The sequence below is a fragment of the Struthio camelus genome, chromosome 16 (assembly GCF_040807025.1).
Source record: "Struthio camelus isolate bStrCam1 chromosome 16, bStrCam1.hap1, whole genome shotgun sequence".
In the NCBI taxonomy this organism is placed as follows: Eukaryota; Metazoa; Chordata; class Aves; order Struthioniformes; family Struthionidae; genus Struthio; species Struthio camelus.
The window spans coordinates 15,382,678-15,394,943 of NC_090957.1; the positions used below are offsets into that span (position 1 = coordinate 15,382,678).

The 12,266-nt window shown below is 65.4% G+C and overlaps 5 protein-coding genes across 5 annotated transcripts; 4 read left to right on the top strand and 1 right to left on the bottom strand.

Moving 5' to 3' along the window:
* The first annotated feature begins 328 nt into the window (after window positions 1–328).
* Window positions 329–1,432, top strand: LOC138061241 (C-C motif chemokine 4-like). Its single transcript, XM_068910232.1, has 3 exons — window positions 329–528; window positions 685–799; window positions 931–1,432. Exons 1-3 carry the CDS (start codon window positions 441–443, stop codon window positions 1,034–1,036), a joined length of 309 nt encoding a protein of 102 aa, XP_068766333.1. The 5' UTR covers window positions 329–440; the 3' UTR covers window positions 1,037–1,432.
* Window positions 1,433–1,525: 93 nt separating this feature from the next.
* LOC104144710 (C-C motif chemokine 26) lies at window positions 1,526–3,539 on the top strand. Its single transcript, XM_009675876.2, has 3 exons — window positions 1,526–2,319; window positions 2,667–2,784; window positions 3,257–3,539. The coding sequence occupies exons 1-3, from the start codon at window positions 2,247–2,249 to the stop codon at window positions 3,354–3,356; spliced, it is 291 nt and encodes a 96-aa protein (XP_009674171.2). The 5' UTR covers window positions 1,526–2,246; the 3' UTR covers window positions 3,357–3,539.
* A 2,903-nt stretch (window positions 3,540–6,442) lies between these two features.
* On the top strand, window positions 6,443–7,633 carry LOC138061240 (C-C motif chemokine 3-like). The gene is made up of 3 exons (XM_068910231.1): window positions 6,443–6,700; window positions 7,019–7,127; window positions 7,308–7,633. Exons 1-3 carry the CDS (start codon window positions 6,478–6,480, stop codon window positions 7,399–7,401), a joined length of 426 nt encoding a protein of 141 aa, XP_068766332.1. The 5' UTR covers window positions 6,443–6,477; the 3' UTR covers window positions 7,402–7,633.
* A 247-nt stretch (window positions 7,634–7,880) lies between these two features.
* LOC138061324 (PHD finger protein 7-like) lies at window positions 7,881–10,596 on the top strand. Its single transcript, XM_068910569.1, has 8 exons — window positions 7,881–8,125; window positions 8,311–8,402; window positions 8,481–8,582; window positions 8,915–9,039; window positions 9,167–9,532; window positions 9,624–9,737; window positions 9,872–9,990; window positions 10,574–10,596. The coding sequence occupies exons 1-8, from the start codon at window positions 8,098–8,100 to the stop codon at window positions 10,594–10,596; spliced, it is 969 nt and encodes a 322-aa protein (XP_068766670.1). The 5' UTR covers window positions 7,881–8,097.
* LOC138061194 (C-C motif chemokine 3-like) lies at window positions 10,448–11,646 on the bottom strand. The gene is made up of 3 exons (XM_068909869.1): window positions 11,389–11,646; window positions 10,962–11,070; window positions 10,448–10,773 (listed from the first exon to the last, which is right to left on the bottom strand). The coding sequence occupies exons 1-3, from the start codon at window positions 11,609–11,611 to the stop codon at window positions 10,680–10,682; spliced, it is 426 nt and encodes a 141-aa protein (XP_068765970.1). The 5' UTR covers window positions 11,612–11,646; the 3' UTR covers window positions 10,448–10,679.
* Between the last annotated feature and the right edge of the window lie 620 nt (window positions 11,647–12,266).

Here is a 12,266-nt window from a genome sequence, read left to right on the forward strand (position 1 = left end):
TTTTCCACCTACACAGCAGCTGTTGATCCAGGGCTTTTTAGAAGGAGGCATCACGGCCACGTTTGGCCATTTGCACCCAGCAGGGCCCGGGCAAGCCGAGCTGGGCTTTTGCTGCACCGACAGTGCACGCGACCTTGCCGGGCTGCAGAGCCGGACCTCAAGCGCGACCCGGTCGCTAGCCGGAGCCAGGAGCCCAGGGAGAGCCTGAGCCCCTCGGGAGGCCAAGAGCAATAGCTGTGAGCCAGGATTTTTCCTTCCTGGAGCTATTCCGGGAGGGGAAGAATATCCCCCACCCTCTGTGCTTTGGGACGTGGCCAGGGACCAGGTCCTCCACCTCCCAAGCGATCGCCAGCCCCCCCGCGCTCCCTGATAAAAGCGGCTCGACAGCCCCGGCAGCAGGCTCCTCTCCGACCGGCTCCGTCGCCCAGCTGCAGCCCAGCATGGCAAAGGCCGACAGGCACATCCGCACCCTCCTCCTCCTCCTCCTCTTCCTCCTGGCTGTGCTTTGCTGCCAGAGCCTGGCCCAGAGTGAGCGCGCCACCGGCCCCCTCTGCCCTGGGACGGGGAGGGGGACGTGGGGACGAGGGAGCGGGTGGCCCGCTGAGGGCAGCGGGGCTTCGCGCAGGGCGTCCAGACGGCAGTCGGGTGCCTCCAGCCCGAGCCGAGCTCTCGCCGTCCCCCTAGGAGCCCCGGCCGTGCCGGACAAGTGCTGCTTCAACTTCCAGATGAGAAGGATCAAGAAAGACAACATAGTGGATTGCTACGCCACCAGCCCCGAGTGCCCGCACCGGGCCGTGATGTGAGTACCTGCTCCCCGCCGGGGCTGGAGCCCACCCGGCCCCGGCCCCGGCCCCGCGGGGCGCCGCTAGCACTGCGGGAACGGGACGGGGGGCTTGCCTGCAAACCCCGCGCCCTTCTCTCCTCCGCCAGCTTCAAGGTGAGAAACGGCAAAGAGATCTGCGCCCAAGCCAGCAGGACCTGGGTGAAAAAGTACCAGGAGACCTTCAAAGCCAACTCCTTCTCCATCCCCAGCTAGGGGGGCCGCGGGGAGGAAGCGCGCGGGGCCGTCCGCGACGGGACCCCCTCGGGGTGGGGGGGGACGCGAGGAGCAGCCGCCAGCAGCACCGCCGTCGGGTGTCCTCGCCCCCCCCCGGCCACCCCAGCCCCGCGCTCGCCTCCCTGAAGCCCCTTGCACGCCCCCGGCACGCGCAGCTCCCGTATCCCTCGCTTCCCTCCGCCCCGGGGCCGAGGCAGGACGGCGTCTTAGCCAGGGATCAGCCAACTCCGCCGCCCCTCCGGTGGTGGCGGGGTCGGCTCGACCCCCGCGCTGCCCCCCCCAGGGGCCTCGCCAGCATGGGGCTTAGGGAGAAAGGTCCGCGCGGTTGCGCTTTGTACAGCACGGCCAGCAGAATAAAACGCGATCTCCCGCGAATCTCTGAGATGCTGCTGCCTTTCTTTGCCCGAGCGCTAGTTATCGCTGCACCCGTCCGCGCCGAGGGGCCGGCAGCAGACGAAGGCCCGACCGTTCCCGCCGCGGGGGCCAGCTCCTGCGGGCTGCGGAGGTGGGAAGAGCCTTGGGGCGGTGCCGATCCTGCAAAGGGGAGATTTTCCACTTTTCCCTGGCCGTCCCTGCCAAGCGGACGGAGACTCCCGGCCAGAATTCAATGGCAGCGTCCCCCCGGCCCGTGACGCAGCCCTCGCCGCGGGGCTGCCCGGGCGGGAGACGTAGGAGGTGGGCATGGGCGCCGCGGGGGCACTCCGCGCTGGGCCGAGCAGGACGGGCATCACCGCAGAGCTGCCGGTAGGGTGGGGTGTTTTTTGGTTTTTGGTTTTTTTTTGAAAACAGGCTTGCTTGCACTTGCTAAAGCCTCATGCAAGGATGCAAGCATCATCCTGTGTGGTTTGCCAGTGGCAACAGCTGAACCCAAAATAGACTCCAGGCTGCTGAGCATCACCACAGCGCAGAGCTGCTGGCTTGTACCTACTTTCCAGCATCCTTCTAGTCGCAGAGAGCATCGAGGGGCTGGAGAGGCACTGGCCACAAAAAAAAGTTTCCATTCATCGACTGGCATTTATTACTAACTTCAAGTGGTTCTTCCACTGGGGAGAGTCCAGAACAGTCATGGAAACCCTTGTGGGGGGCTATATAACGCCAAGGCACAGCAAGGGGCAGCAGGTAGGTCTAAGCTACCCCAAGCCAGCAAGAGCCAGGCTGCTGCTGGAGCCGACCGAGACCCAGCCTGGACATGAAGGTCTTCTCCTTGGCCCTGGCTTCTGTGCTTCTCCTTGCTCTCTGGACTGAAACCCAGGGCAAGTCCTGTAAGTACCAACTCTGAGCCTTTTCCCATACCCCATGGGCTGCCCCAGTCCTGTGCCAGCCTCCTCCAGCCTGGAGTTAGGGAAGTCAGGGAGGGGGGAACTGCCTGAATTCCTGCTTCTGGCTGCGGGCTTCAGTTGCTGAAGGGTATCCAAAGCTGCCCAGGCTGCCCTGTTCCCATTTCGGGGGGGGGGGGGGGTGAACAGGCTTGGGCATGGTTTCTGTAGGGCCAGATCCTGGCTTTTAGTTGCTCTTGGCCATAGCTGCCATCGGCAAGCAGGACGGGTAGAGAACTGACTCAGGTCGTGACTCGTTTAGGACTAGACCAACTGCTCTTGCTCCTTTTCAGTCCGCATCTCCTACACCACGTGCTGCTACCCAAAGATGTTCATCCGAAAGGCAATCCTGACCTCCTGCATCAAAAGCTACAGGGAGACATCGCCCTCCTGCACCTACAGAGCCATGCTGTGAGTATCCCCCAGAGGCTGCATCCCACCAGCCGCAGCCTTCCTCCCAGTGCCACGCTCCTCCTCGCCTGGCACCGCAGGCCCACGATGCCCCTGCTAATTATCCAGTCACGGCTAAGGCTCTGGAACAAGCTGCCCTCGAAGGCAATGTCCTGCATGCCAGGCTGCAGTGGCCCAGCTGCTGACACAGAACACCCTCCTTGCTGGTTTATGCCAAATACTCCAATAAACCCAATTTTTAAGTTGCCAGCTGGGAAAGAAGCAAAGGCTAAAGACTGTTGAAAGAGGGCTAGAGGGTGCTAAGAGTCAGCAATTCTAGGAGCTGTCAGAGGGGGTGCTGCTGGTGCAAGCTGAAGGCCCCGAGCCACCCCCAGGGCCTCACACCCTGCCAGCAAGGCCACCGCAGAAGACCCCCAGGCACATCCTGGTGCTGGCAAACAGCAGACTAACGACAACCTCCCTCTCTTCCCAGCATCGAGCTGCAGTCGGGGAAGAAATTCTGCGTGGACCCCAAAGAAGCATGGTTCCAGAAGTATCTACAGAGACAAAAACAGACATCATCTAGACTTTAAGCAGCAGCTAACATATATGCTATTTATTTACTTATCTATGGTTTGCAATGTTTGGTCTCATCTCATTAACTTATGGAGCAAGCCCTCACCATCTGCTCCCCTCATCCCCTGCAGTCACATCACATCCACTGCTCAACTCTACTGCATTGCCCTCTACCAATTTAATAAAACACTCTGCTCTGACCTGCACATCCATGTCACTGAAGTGAGAAGGTGCACATTCCTCTTGGGAAAGGAGGGCTCACATCAGGGCTTCGCTTTCCTATGGGGAGCCTAGAAATAGCCTGCAAGACCTTAGGAGGGTAGAGCCACCAGAGGAGAGAAAGAAAGACCTTGAGATGCTCTGCAAACTCAGGATGCCAGGCTCAGTGCTAAGGCTACAAGCTGACCCCCAGTCTCCTCCCACAGACAGGGCAGGGCCTGCCCTGGGCAGGGGGTTTAAGGAGGCCCTGCACAGCTGCCAGCCCTTGGGTGCTGACTGAGGCAAGGGCAGCCAGGTGCAGGTAGTTGGTGCAGGGGTTGTGGGGTTTTTTCTTATTTATACCTATGGAGGGGGGGGTTGGTTTTGGTTTTTTGTTTTTTAATCTCTCTGCTGGAGCTACTGAGGGAGAAGCACAGCTGGAAGGGGGCAGCTGCATTGCAGCCGGGCGTCCTGGAGAGGAGCAGGGCGTTAAACGCGGGCTGCTGGGGGTGGAGGTTTAGGGATACGGCTCTGCAGCGCTGCGGGCAAGGAGCAGGGCAAGGCAGCCAGGGAGCCCTGGGATCCTGCGGTGATGGCCCGGTTCCTAGCCAGCAAGGGAAATCTCTGCAAAACGCCGAAGCCCCCAGGGTGATGGCTGCTCTTCACTCCCAGGGATAAGAACAGCCCCAGAGAGCCAAGGGAGATGTTTAGGTGCAGAGATGCGGGGGGAGCTCTCGCTGCGGGTTTAGCACCGTCCTTCAGCCCGGGGCTCGCGTGGCCCCAGCTCGCTCTGAGCCTGGCGGGAGCTCTGGCCGGGTACGAGGAGAAAGGGCAGCACGTGTCCAGATGGGACCACTCCAGGCGGAAGTAACTAGGGACTTTCTCATTTCCCGTGCAGCTTACATCACGGCCTGCCTCAGGATGGCATGGCCAAAATAGCAGCTTGTTGGCAAAGACAAAGGAAATTGGATCATGGTGTTACTCATTTCAATGATTTCCCTAAAACATGGAAGTATTCGAAAATGCACGCCTTGGCTTTCTCTGCATTTCCTCCCTCAGTCGCGGCTGGGCCAGCTCCGGCGGCAGCGCCAGACTCTGGTGGGAAGCGCCGTCCCGAGCAGCGCCTCCGCTGAGGCTTTCCGAAGGTCGACCGTGGCGGTGTTGAGCCTCAGCAAAGCCGTCGGCACCTCCGTGGAGCGGGAAAGCTCTTTGCGCCGTGCAGGCATGACCCCAGTGACAGCCCAGCTGGCTGGAGCCCAGGAGCGATAACACTAATAGCAGTGACACTGCTACACCCCCGGGGTGTAGAGGTTTTTTCCAGACCTACCAATCTCTCCCCACATCCTGTACCCGAAGGTCTGTGGTGCTCTGGAAATAAATACACAGAGGGCACTGGAAAATCAGATTAATCTCTGCGCAGACTCGCAACCCGAATCCAGATCCCATCTCACAAATGTTGAATATTGAACATCGCAGGCGGAAAAAGTTTCCCACGACGCAGACCCTGCTGCTGACTCTTGCAGGCTAATTTCAGGACTCCCCATCTCTGCCGTTGCTTGTTGAAGCTCCAGCCCCAAGCTCCTGTGAGTGCGAGTCAGCCCGCGCCGCTAGTTTGACGTGACTCATACCTCCTCACAAAGCAGGACACCTATCACAAGACTGTTTCAAAGGCCATCTCATTTGGGACCCTGCTTCATGACTTCTGGAAACCCAGAAAATGCTGCCCCTGGATGAGCTGAAACCCAGGAACAACCGCAAGAGAGAAGCAGAAAGCCAAAATTTACATTTTGCCCTCAGAAACGCTGCAACCCAAAGGGTTCCCATGGGCTACGGGGTTCCCATGCACACCTGCCTCTAGGGTGTGGAGGGAGCTCAGGCCTAGCATTTCCACCCAGACTGGCCTTTCCTGCAGGATCTCTCCCTCTCCGGGCCTTGGTTGTGCTGGGGAAACCCCTGGTGAGTCACCACAGATCCACCCTATGGACATCTGGCTTCTCACCCCAAAAAATAGTCATCCAGTGCCTAACCACCATCCTTCATTTTCCACATTCCTTGTGGTCTCCAGTCACCACTGCATTTCATCAGTGTTGGCTGAGCGTGGCCTTCACACCATGGTGACCTTTCCCAAAACCTCAAGGAGCATCGCTGGCTTGCCTGAGCGTGTCAAGCCATGTGTGGGCAGGCTTTCCGGGCTGCTTAGACAAGAAATGATCAACTCTGTGGTTTTGCAGGAGGCTTTTTAATGCCTGTGCCCACGGTTTGGTGAAAAAAAGAGCTGTGTTCAGCAGGTTTCCAAGGAGCGTGGTCAAGATGGATCAACCATCCTGGGGGTGGACTTTAATAGAGGACAGCATTGAGGCGACGATACTTGTTGGCCAGTTGCCAAAAAGTAGCCTTCCGGCCAAGTGAACATCCTCCCAGTCTCTATTTCTGAACCCACAGTTAGGGGATGTTTTGCTCCTAGGCTGTGGAAAGGGATAGAAAAGTTACGGATTTGAACTGTGGCAATGCTTTTCCTGCCGGCAATAACAGTAGTGCCGGGGAGGGACCGTGCGGAGCCGGCTCCGCTGCGCTCGGCTCGGCGGCAACGCAGCGATGCTGCACGGGGCTGCGGCGAGGCAACTCCCTGCCCGGGAGGTTGGCGGCAGCGCTTTGTGGTGGCCTGCTTTGCCTTTCCACCAGGGCTCGGGATGGGAAGCTCTGCGGTCCAAGCCGGGCGTCGGCCGGCCTCGGAGGCCGGCGCGTTTCATTGCAGCGGGGGCGCAGGCAGGGCAAAGGGCCGGTGCCCGGGGCTGGCTGGGGCTCGGTCTGCTCCGGGCCGGGCACAAACGTGGAATCTGAAAGGGGCAGAGCTGGGCCGGGCGCTTCCCCTTTTGCGGCCGCCTTGCGTTTTCCAGCTCAGCAAAACGGGGCTCACGCTGACACAATTTCCTCGGCGTGATGCGCTCCTTTTCTTTCTGTGAAACCCTGTGCCCACCCAGCGGCTCGGCTATAAGAGGAGGGCAGGGGCCTGGGGCCGAGCAGCGGGCAGAGGAGAGCAGCTTGGCAGCAGCAGTCGCGCTCCTGCAAGTCCTCAGCCCCAGCAGCACCATGAAGGTCTCGGTGGCCGCCCTGGCTGCTCTGCTGCTCGCTGCCCTCTGCTCCCCGGCCGCGACCCATCTCGGTGAGTCGGCGGCGGCGCTCGCTCGCTCGCTCCCGGGGGCTGGGGCGGGCGACGGCTGCCGGGCGGTGGCGGGGCGGGCGGGAGAGCCCCTTCCCCGTCCGCGGGGAGGCCGGTGGGAGCGGGTGACGGCCGCAGGCGGTGAGGCTGGGCTGGGGCTGGGGGTCTGCCGGCCGCTCGCCGCCGGCGCGAGATGTCCCCCCCCGGGGCGGCGTGAGGGGCGGAAAGGGCCGGCGGCGACGGCCGGGGCGCCCCGGCGAGGGCTGCGGGGCCGCGGCGCCGGGGCTCACCGGGGCCGTCTCTCCCGTGCCTGCCTCGCAGACGGCGTCCCCGTGTCCTGCTGCTTCAGCTACCAGCGCAAACCCATCCCGCGAGGCCTCGTCGTCTCCGCCTACGTCACCACCAGCAGCTGCGCCCAGCCGGGGGTGATGTGAGTAGCGGGGGGCGCCGCCGCCGCGGGACCCTCGGCACGAGCGTCGCCCCCAAAGCGGGGCTGGCTGGGGGCAGCCGGGAGCGGGGAGGGAGGCAGCCGGCGGGCGCGCCGGCGCTGGGGCTGGGGCAGCCGGCGTCCTCCCTGCGAAGCCTCCTGACGGCCTTTTCCTCCCTGCAGCTTCGTCACCAAGAAGCAGCGGGAGCTCTGCGCCGACCCCCAGGCCGCCTGGGTCCAGGCGCACCTCAAACACTTCCTGCCGAAGCCAAACTGAGCCGCGGCGGGGCCCTCGCAACGGGCTCCTTGCGCGGTGCCTTTCGTGAACGGCGCCACTTATTCTATTTAAGTTATTTGGGGTTAACTTAAGCTAACTATTTTTGCTAAAAAAAGGAGAAAATGTAAAAATAAGTTCAATAATTTAAGTCATTTCACAGGTGGAACGGGCCTGTTGGCGAGGCCTCGGGCGCTTGGCTCTGATGCCTCAATAAAGCGTTTGGCCTCTGAAAGGGTGTGGGTGTCTCTCTGAAATCGCTGCTGGAGCCGCCGGCCCGGGTGACGGGGCGCGCGGGACCCCCGGGCCGGCAGCCGAGCCGCGGCCTCGCGCCCTTCCCGCAGGGCCGGCTCCGCTCCCGGGGCGCCCGGCGCCGCCTCAGTGCATCCCTGCGGAGGGGGCGGCGGCATGCTTGGGGGGTCCCGGCCCCGAATCCTCCCCGGGAGACTCGGGACAGCTCTGTCTCTTGGGGCCGCCGGCGGGGGGTTCGCGCCTGCGTGTCGTCGTGCCCCACTGTGATGCGGGAGGCCGTCACGCTGCCCAGGCGATAGGAGAGCGGGTGGCTCTGTCAGGCCGCAGGCGACAAGCCCTGCCTGGTGTAAATGGCCCCGTGAGGTGCCGCTGCCCCCCTCGCCCGCTGTCCTGCAGGGCCCCCCGGGGCTGGCCGGACCCCCCCGGCGCCGCTCCGCATCCCCTGAGATGAAGCGTCAGGCTGCGCAGGAGGGAGGTGAGCTCAGAGCATCCCGCAGCTGCCTGCGAGAGGGGATTTTGGAGGCAGGAGGGGAGGCCGGGTCCAGCTTTGCAAACACAGACCCCCCCCACGCGCCAGGGGCATCCCCTGCCACGGCCGGGGGTCCTCGCGGCCCTGCGGCTGCGCGCGGGGGCTGACGGTGCCGCCGTCCTTCCCGGCAGCGTGCGGGCTGTGCCAGCGGGCAGACTGCGACCCCGAGGTCTTTGGGCAGATGTGCCGCCGGGACGGGCTGTGCATCCACGAAAACTGCCTGGTGAGTGCCCGGGGCTCGGCACCCGGCCCGGCTCGCCGGCCGCCCCTGGGGACGCACGGCCTTTTCCCCGTCCTGCAGTACCACGCCAGCGGGCTGAGCCAGCGAGGGGCCGACGGCGAGGGCTTCTACGGCTTCCTCTTCCCTGACATCCGCCGGGAGCTGAGGCGGGCGGCCCGGAAGGTGAGGCCGGGCGGCCGCGGCCCCGCAGCCGTCCCGTAGCTCGGCTCCGGCATGCCGGCAGCCCGGCGGCTCCCCGGGACGCCCTGGCAGCAGGCAGCTGGCTGCAGCCGGATCCTCCGCCGGATCCTTGCATGGGCAAAGAGGCCAATTTCTGCACAAAGCAGGCGTTTAGAGGGGAAAACCATCAAACTGCTTCCCTTTGGCCTTATGGTTTTCAACCCAAGGTTTTACACTCAGCATCCCCGGGGCGGCAAAGGTGCTCGGCGGAGGCGGCAGCCGGGCTGCCTGGTGGCCCGTGTGGCTGACGCCGGCCGCTGCCGTGCCGTCCCTAGACCTGCTGCATCTGCCGGCGGCGGGGGGCCTCCGTGGCGTGCCGGGGCCGGAGATGCCCCCGAAACTTCCACTTCCCCTGTGGCGGCGAGCGAGGCTGCGTCTCGCAGTTTTTCGGGGAGTTCAAGTGAGTGTCGGTGGAGGAGGAGGAGGAGGAGGGCGGCTGGCGCGGGGCAGCGGGGCAGGGAGCTGAGCCGCCGCCTCCGTCCCGTCCCGTCCCGTCCCGTCCCGTCCCGTCCCGTCCCGTCCCGCAGGTCCTTCTGCTGGCAGCACCGGCCGGTGCAGCGGGCGCAGGCGCCGCAGCGGGGCCAGACCCCCTGCCTCATCTGCCAGGAGGCGGTGGCGGGGCGGCCCCGCTTCGGCACCCTGGTGTGCCCCGCGTGCCGCAGCGCCTGGTTTCACCGCGGCTGCATCCAGGTACGCGCTCCCCGCCGCCCCCGCTCCCCTGGGCCGTCCCCGGCTCCCAGCCCAGCCGGGGACGGGGGCTCCCGGCCGGCCGCCTCTCTCCGCCAGGGCCAGGCGCTGCGCTCTGCCTTGCACCATTTCCGCTGCCCGCTCTGCCAGGACGTGGAGACCTTCCAGGCGGAGATGTTTCGCCTCGGCATCAAAATCCCCGACAGGTGGGAGGCCGGCTCCCTCCCCGGGCGCGCTGCCCTCCCCGGGGTGCCCCAGGGCCACCGGCCGCTCATTTCTCGGCCCCGTCTGCCCCAGGGACGCCGCCTGGGAAGAGGAGGGGGCCTTCGACGACCATTACCGGCGGCACAGCTCCTGCGACGCCAGCCGGTGCCTGTGCCCGGCGGGCCGGCAGCAGGCGCAGGAGGAGGGGTGAGGCCGGCATGGAGGTGTCCCGGGGCGGTGGGGGGGGCCGCCGAGGCTGCAGGGCGCGGGCAGGCGGCTAGCGGGGCCGGGAGCGCGGCGGGCTCGGCGCCGGGGTCTCACCGGCCCCATCGCTCCGCCAGGCCTTGGCGCTTGCTGCTCTGCGACTCGTGCGGCTCCCGGGGCACCCACCGGCGCTGCGGCAGCGTGCCGGAGGCCGCCGGCACCTGGGAGTGCGGCGACTGCGCCGGCCCGGGCAGCGGTGAGGGGCACGGCGGGGCGACGGGGTGCGCGGGGCTGCGCCGGGGGTGGTGGCGCTCACCTCTGCGCCTCCGCAGCCCCCCGCTAGCCCCTGGCACCGCGGGGCAGGGACCCGGCTGCAGCGCCTTCTCCGCCGCGACGGCGGCTCCGGCAGAGGCGGCCGCGATGCTCCGAGGCCGCCCCGCCGCCCCGCCGGCCGGAGGAAGCCCCGCGGCTGCCCCAGCCCGCGGCACGTCCCTAATAAACGGTGAGAAATCAGGTGTGGGTCTGTGCTGACGGCGCAGGGGCCGGCAGGGTCCCGGGGAAGGTGCGCGGGGCGGCGCCGGGCGCCCCGGGAGCGGAGCCGGCCCCGCGGGAAGGGCGCGAGGCCGCGGCTCGGCTGCGGGCCCGGGGGTCCCGCGCGCCCCGTCACCCGGGCCGGCGGCTCCAGCAGCGATTTCAGAGAGACACCCACACCCTTTCAGAGGCCAAACGCTTTATTGAGGCATCAGAGCCAAGCGCCCGAGGCCTCGCCAACAGGCCCGTTCCACCTGTGAAATGACTTAAATTATTGAACTTATTTTTACATTTTCTCCTTTTTTTAGCAAAAATAGTTAGCTTAAGTTAACCCCAAATAACTTAAATAGAATAAGTGGCGCCGTTCACGAAAGGCACCGCGCAAGGAGCCCGTTGCGAGGGCCCCGCCGCGGCTCAGTTTGGCTTCGGCAGGAAGTGTTTGAGGTGCGCCTGGACCCAGGCGGCCTGGGGGTCGGCGCAGAGCTCCCGCTGCTTCTTGGTGACGAAGCTGCAGGGAGGAAAAGGCCGTCAGGAGGCTTCGCAGGGAGGACGCCGGCTGCCCCAGCCCCAGCGCCGGCGCCGGCGCGCCCGCCGGCTGCCTCCCTCCCCGCTCCCGGCTGCCCCCAGCCAGCCCCGCTTTGGGGGCGACGCTCGTGCCGAGGGTCCCGCGGCGGCGGCGGCCCCCCCGCTACTCACATCACCCCCGGCTGGGCGCAGCTGCTGGTGGTGACGTAGGCGGAGACGACGAGGCCTCGCGGGATGGGTTTGCGCTGGTAGCTGAAGCAGCAGGACACGGGGACGCCGTCTGCGAGGCAGGCACGGGAGAGACGGCCCCGGTGAGCCCCGGCGCCGCGGCCCCGCAGCCCTCGCCGGGGCGCCCCGGCCGTCGCCGCCGGCCCTTTCCGCCCCTCACGCCGCCCCGGGGGGGGACATCTCGCGCCGGCGGCGAGCGGCCGGCAGACCCCCAGCCCCAGCCCAGCCTCACCGCCTGCGGCCGTCACCCGCTCCCACCGGCCTCCCCGCGGATGGGGAGGGGGCTCTCCCGCCCGCCCCGCCACCGCCCGGCAGCCGTCGCCCGCCCCAGCCCCCGGGAGCGAGCGAGCGAGCGCCGCCGCCGACTCACCGAGATGGGTCGCGGCCGGGGAGCAGAGGGCAGCGAGCAGCAGAGCAGCCAGGGCGGCCACCGAGACCTTCATGGTGCTGCTGGGGCTGAGGACTTGCAGGAGCGCGACTGCTGCTGCCAAGCTGCTCTCCTCTGCCCGCTGCTCGGCCCCAGGCCCCTGCCCTCCTCTTATAGCCGAGCCGCTGGGTGGGCACAGGGTTTCACAGAAAGAAAAGGAGCGCATCACGCCGAGGAAATTGTGTCAGCGTGAGCCCCGTTTTGCTGAGCTGGAAAACGCAAGGCGGCCGCAAAAGGGGAAGCGCCCGGCCCAGCTCTGCCCCTTTCAGATTCCACGTTTGTGCCCGGCCCGGAGCAGACCGAGCCCCAGCCAGCCCCGGGCACCGGCCCTTTGCCCTGCCTGCGCCCCCGCTGCAATGAAACGCGCCGGCCTCCGAGGCCGGCCGACGCCCGGCTTGGACCGCAGAGCTTCCCATCCCGAGCCCTGCTGGAAAGGCAAAGCAGGCCACCACAAAGCGCTGCCGCCAACCTCCCGGGCAGGGAGTTGCCTCGCCGCAGCCCCGTGCAGCATCGCTGCGTTGCCGCCGAGCCGAGCGCAGCGGAGCCGGCTCCGCACGGTCCCTCCCCGGCACTACTGTTATTGCCGGCAGGAAAAGCATTGCCACAGTTCAAATCCGTAACTTTTCCATAGTTCAGGCACAAATACCCCTTCCTGACCCAGTGTGCCCATCAGAGCTGTGATACTAAATTATCGATAAAACATATATTGCATATACATTCATTTCCATAACAGTGATACTCTGTGGGTCTTCTACAATAAGAAAGGTAACAGAGTGACCAAGGTGGGTAGGTCCCTGGGGGGTTTCACACTTGTCCTTGGT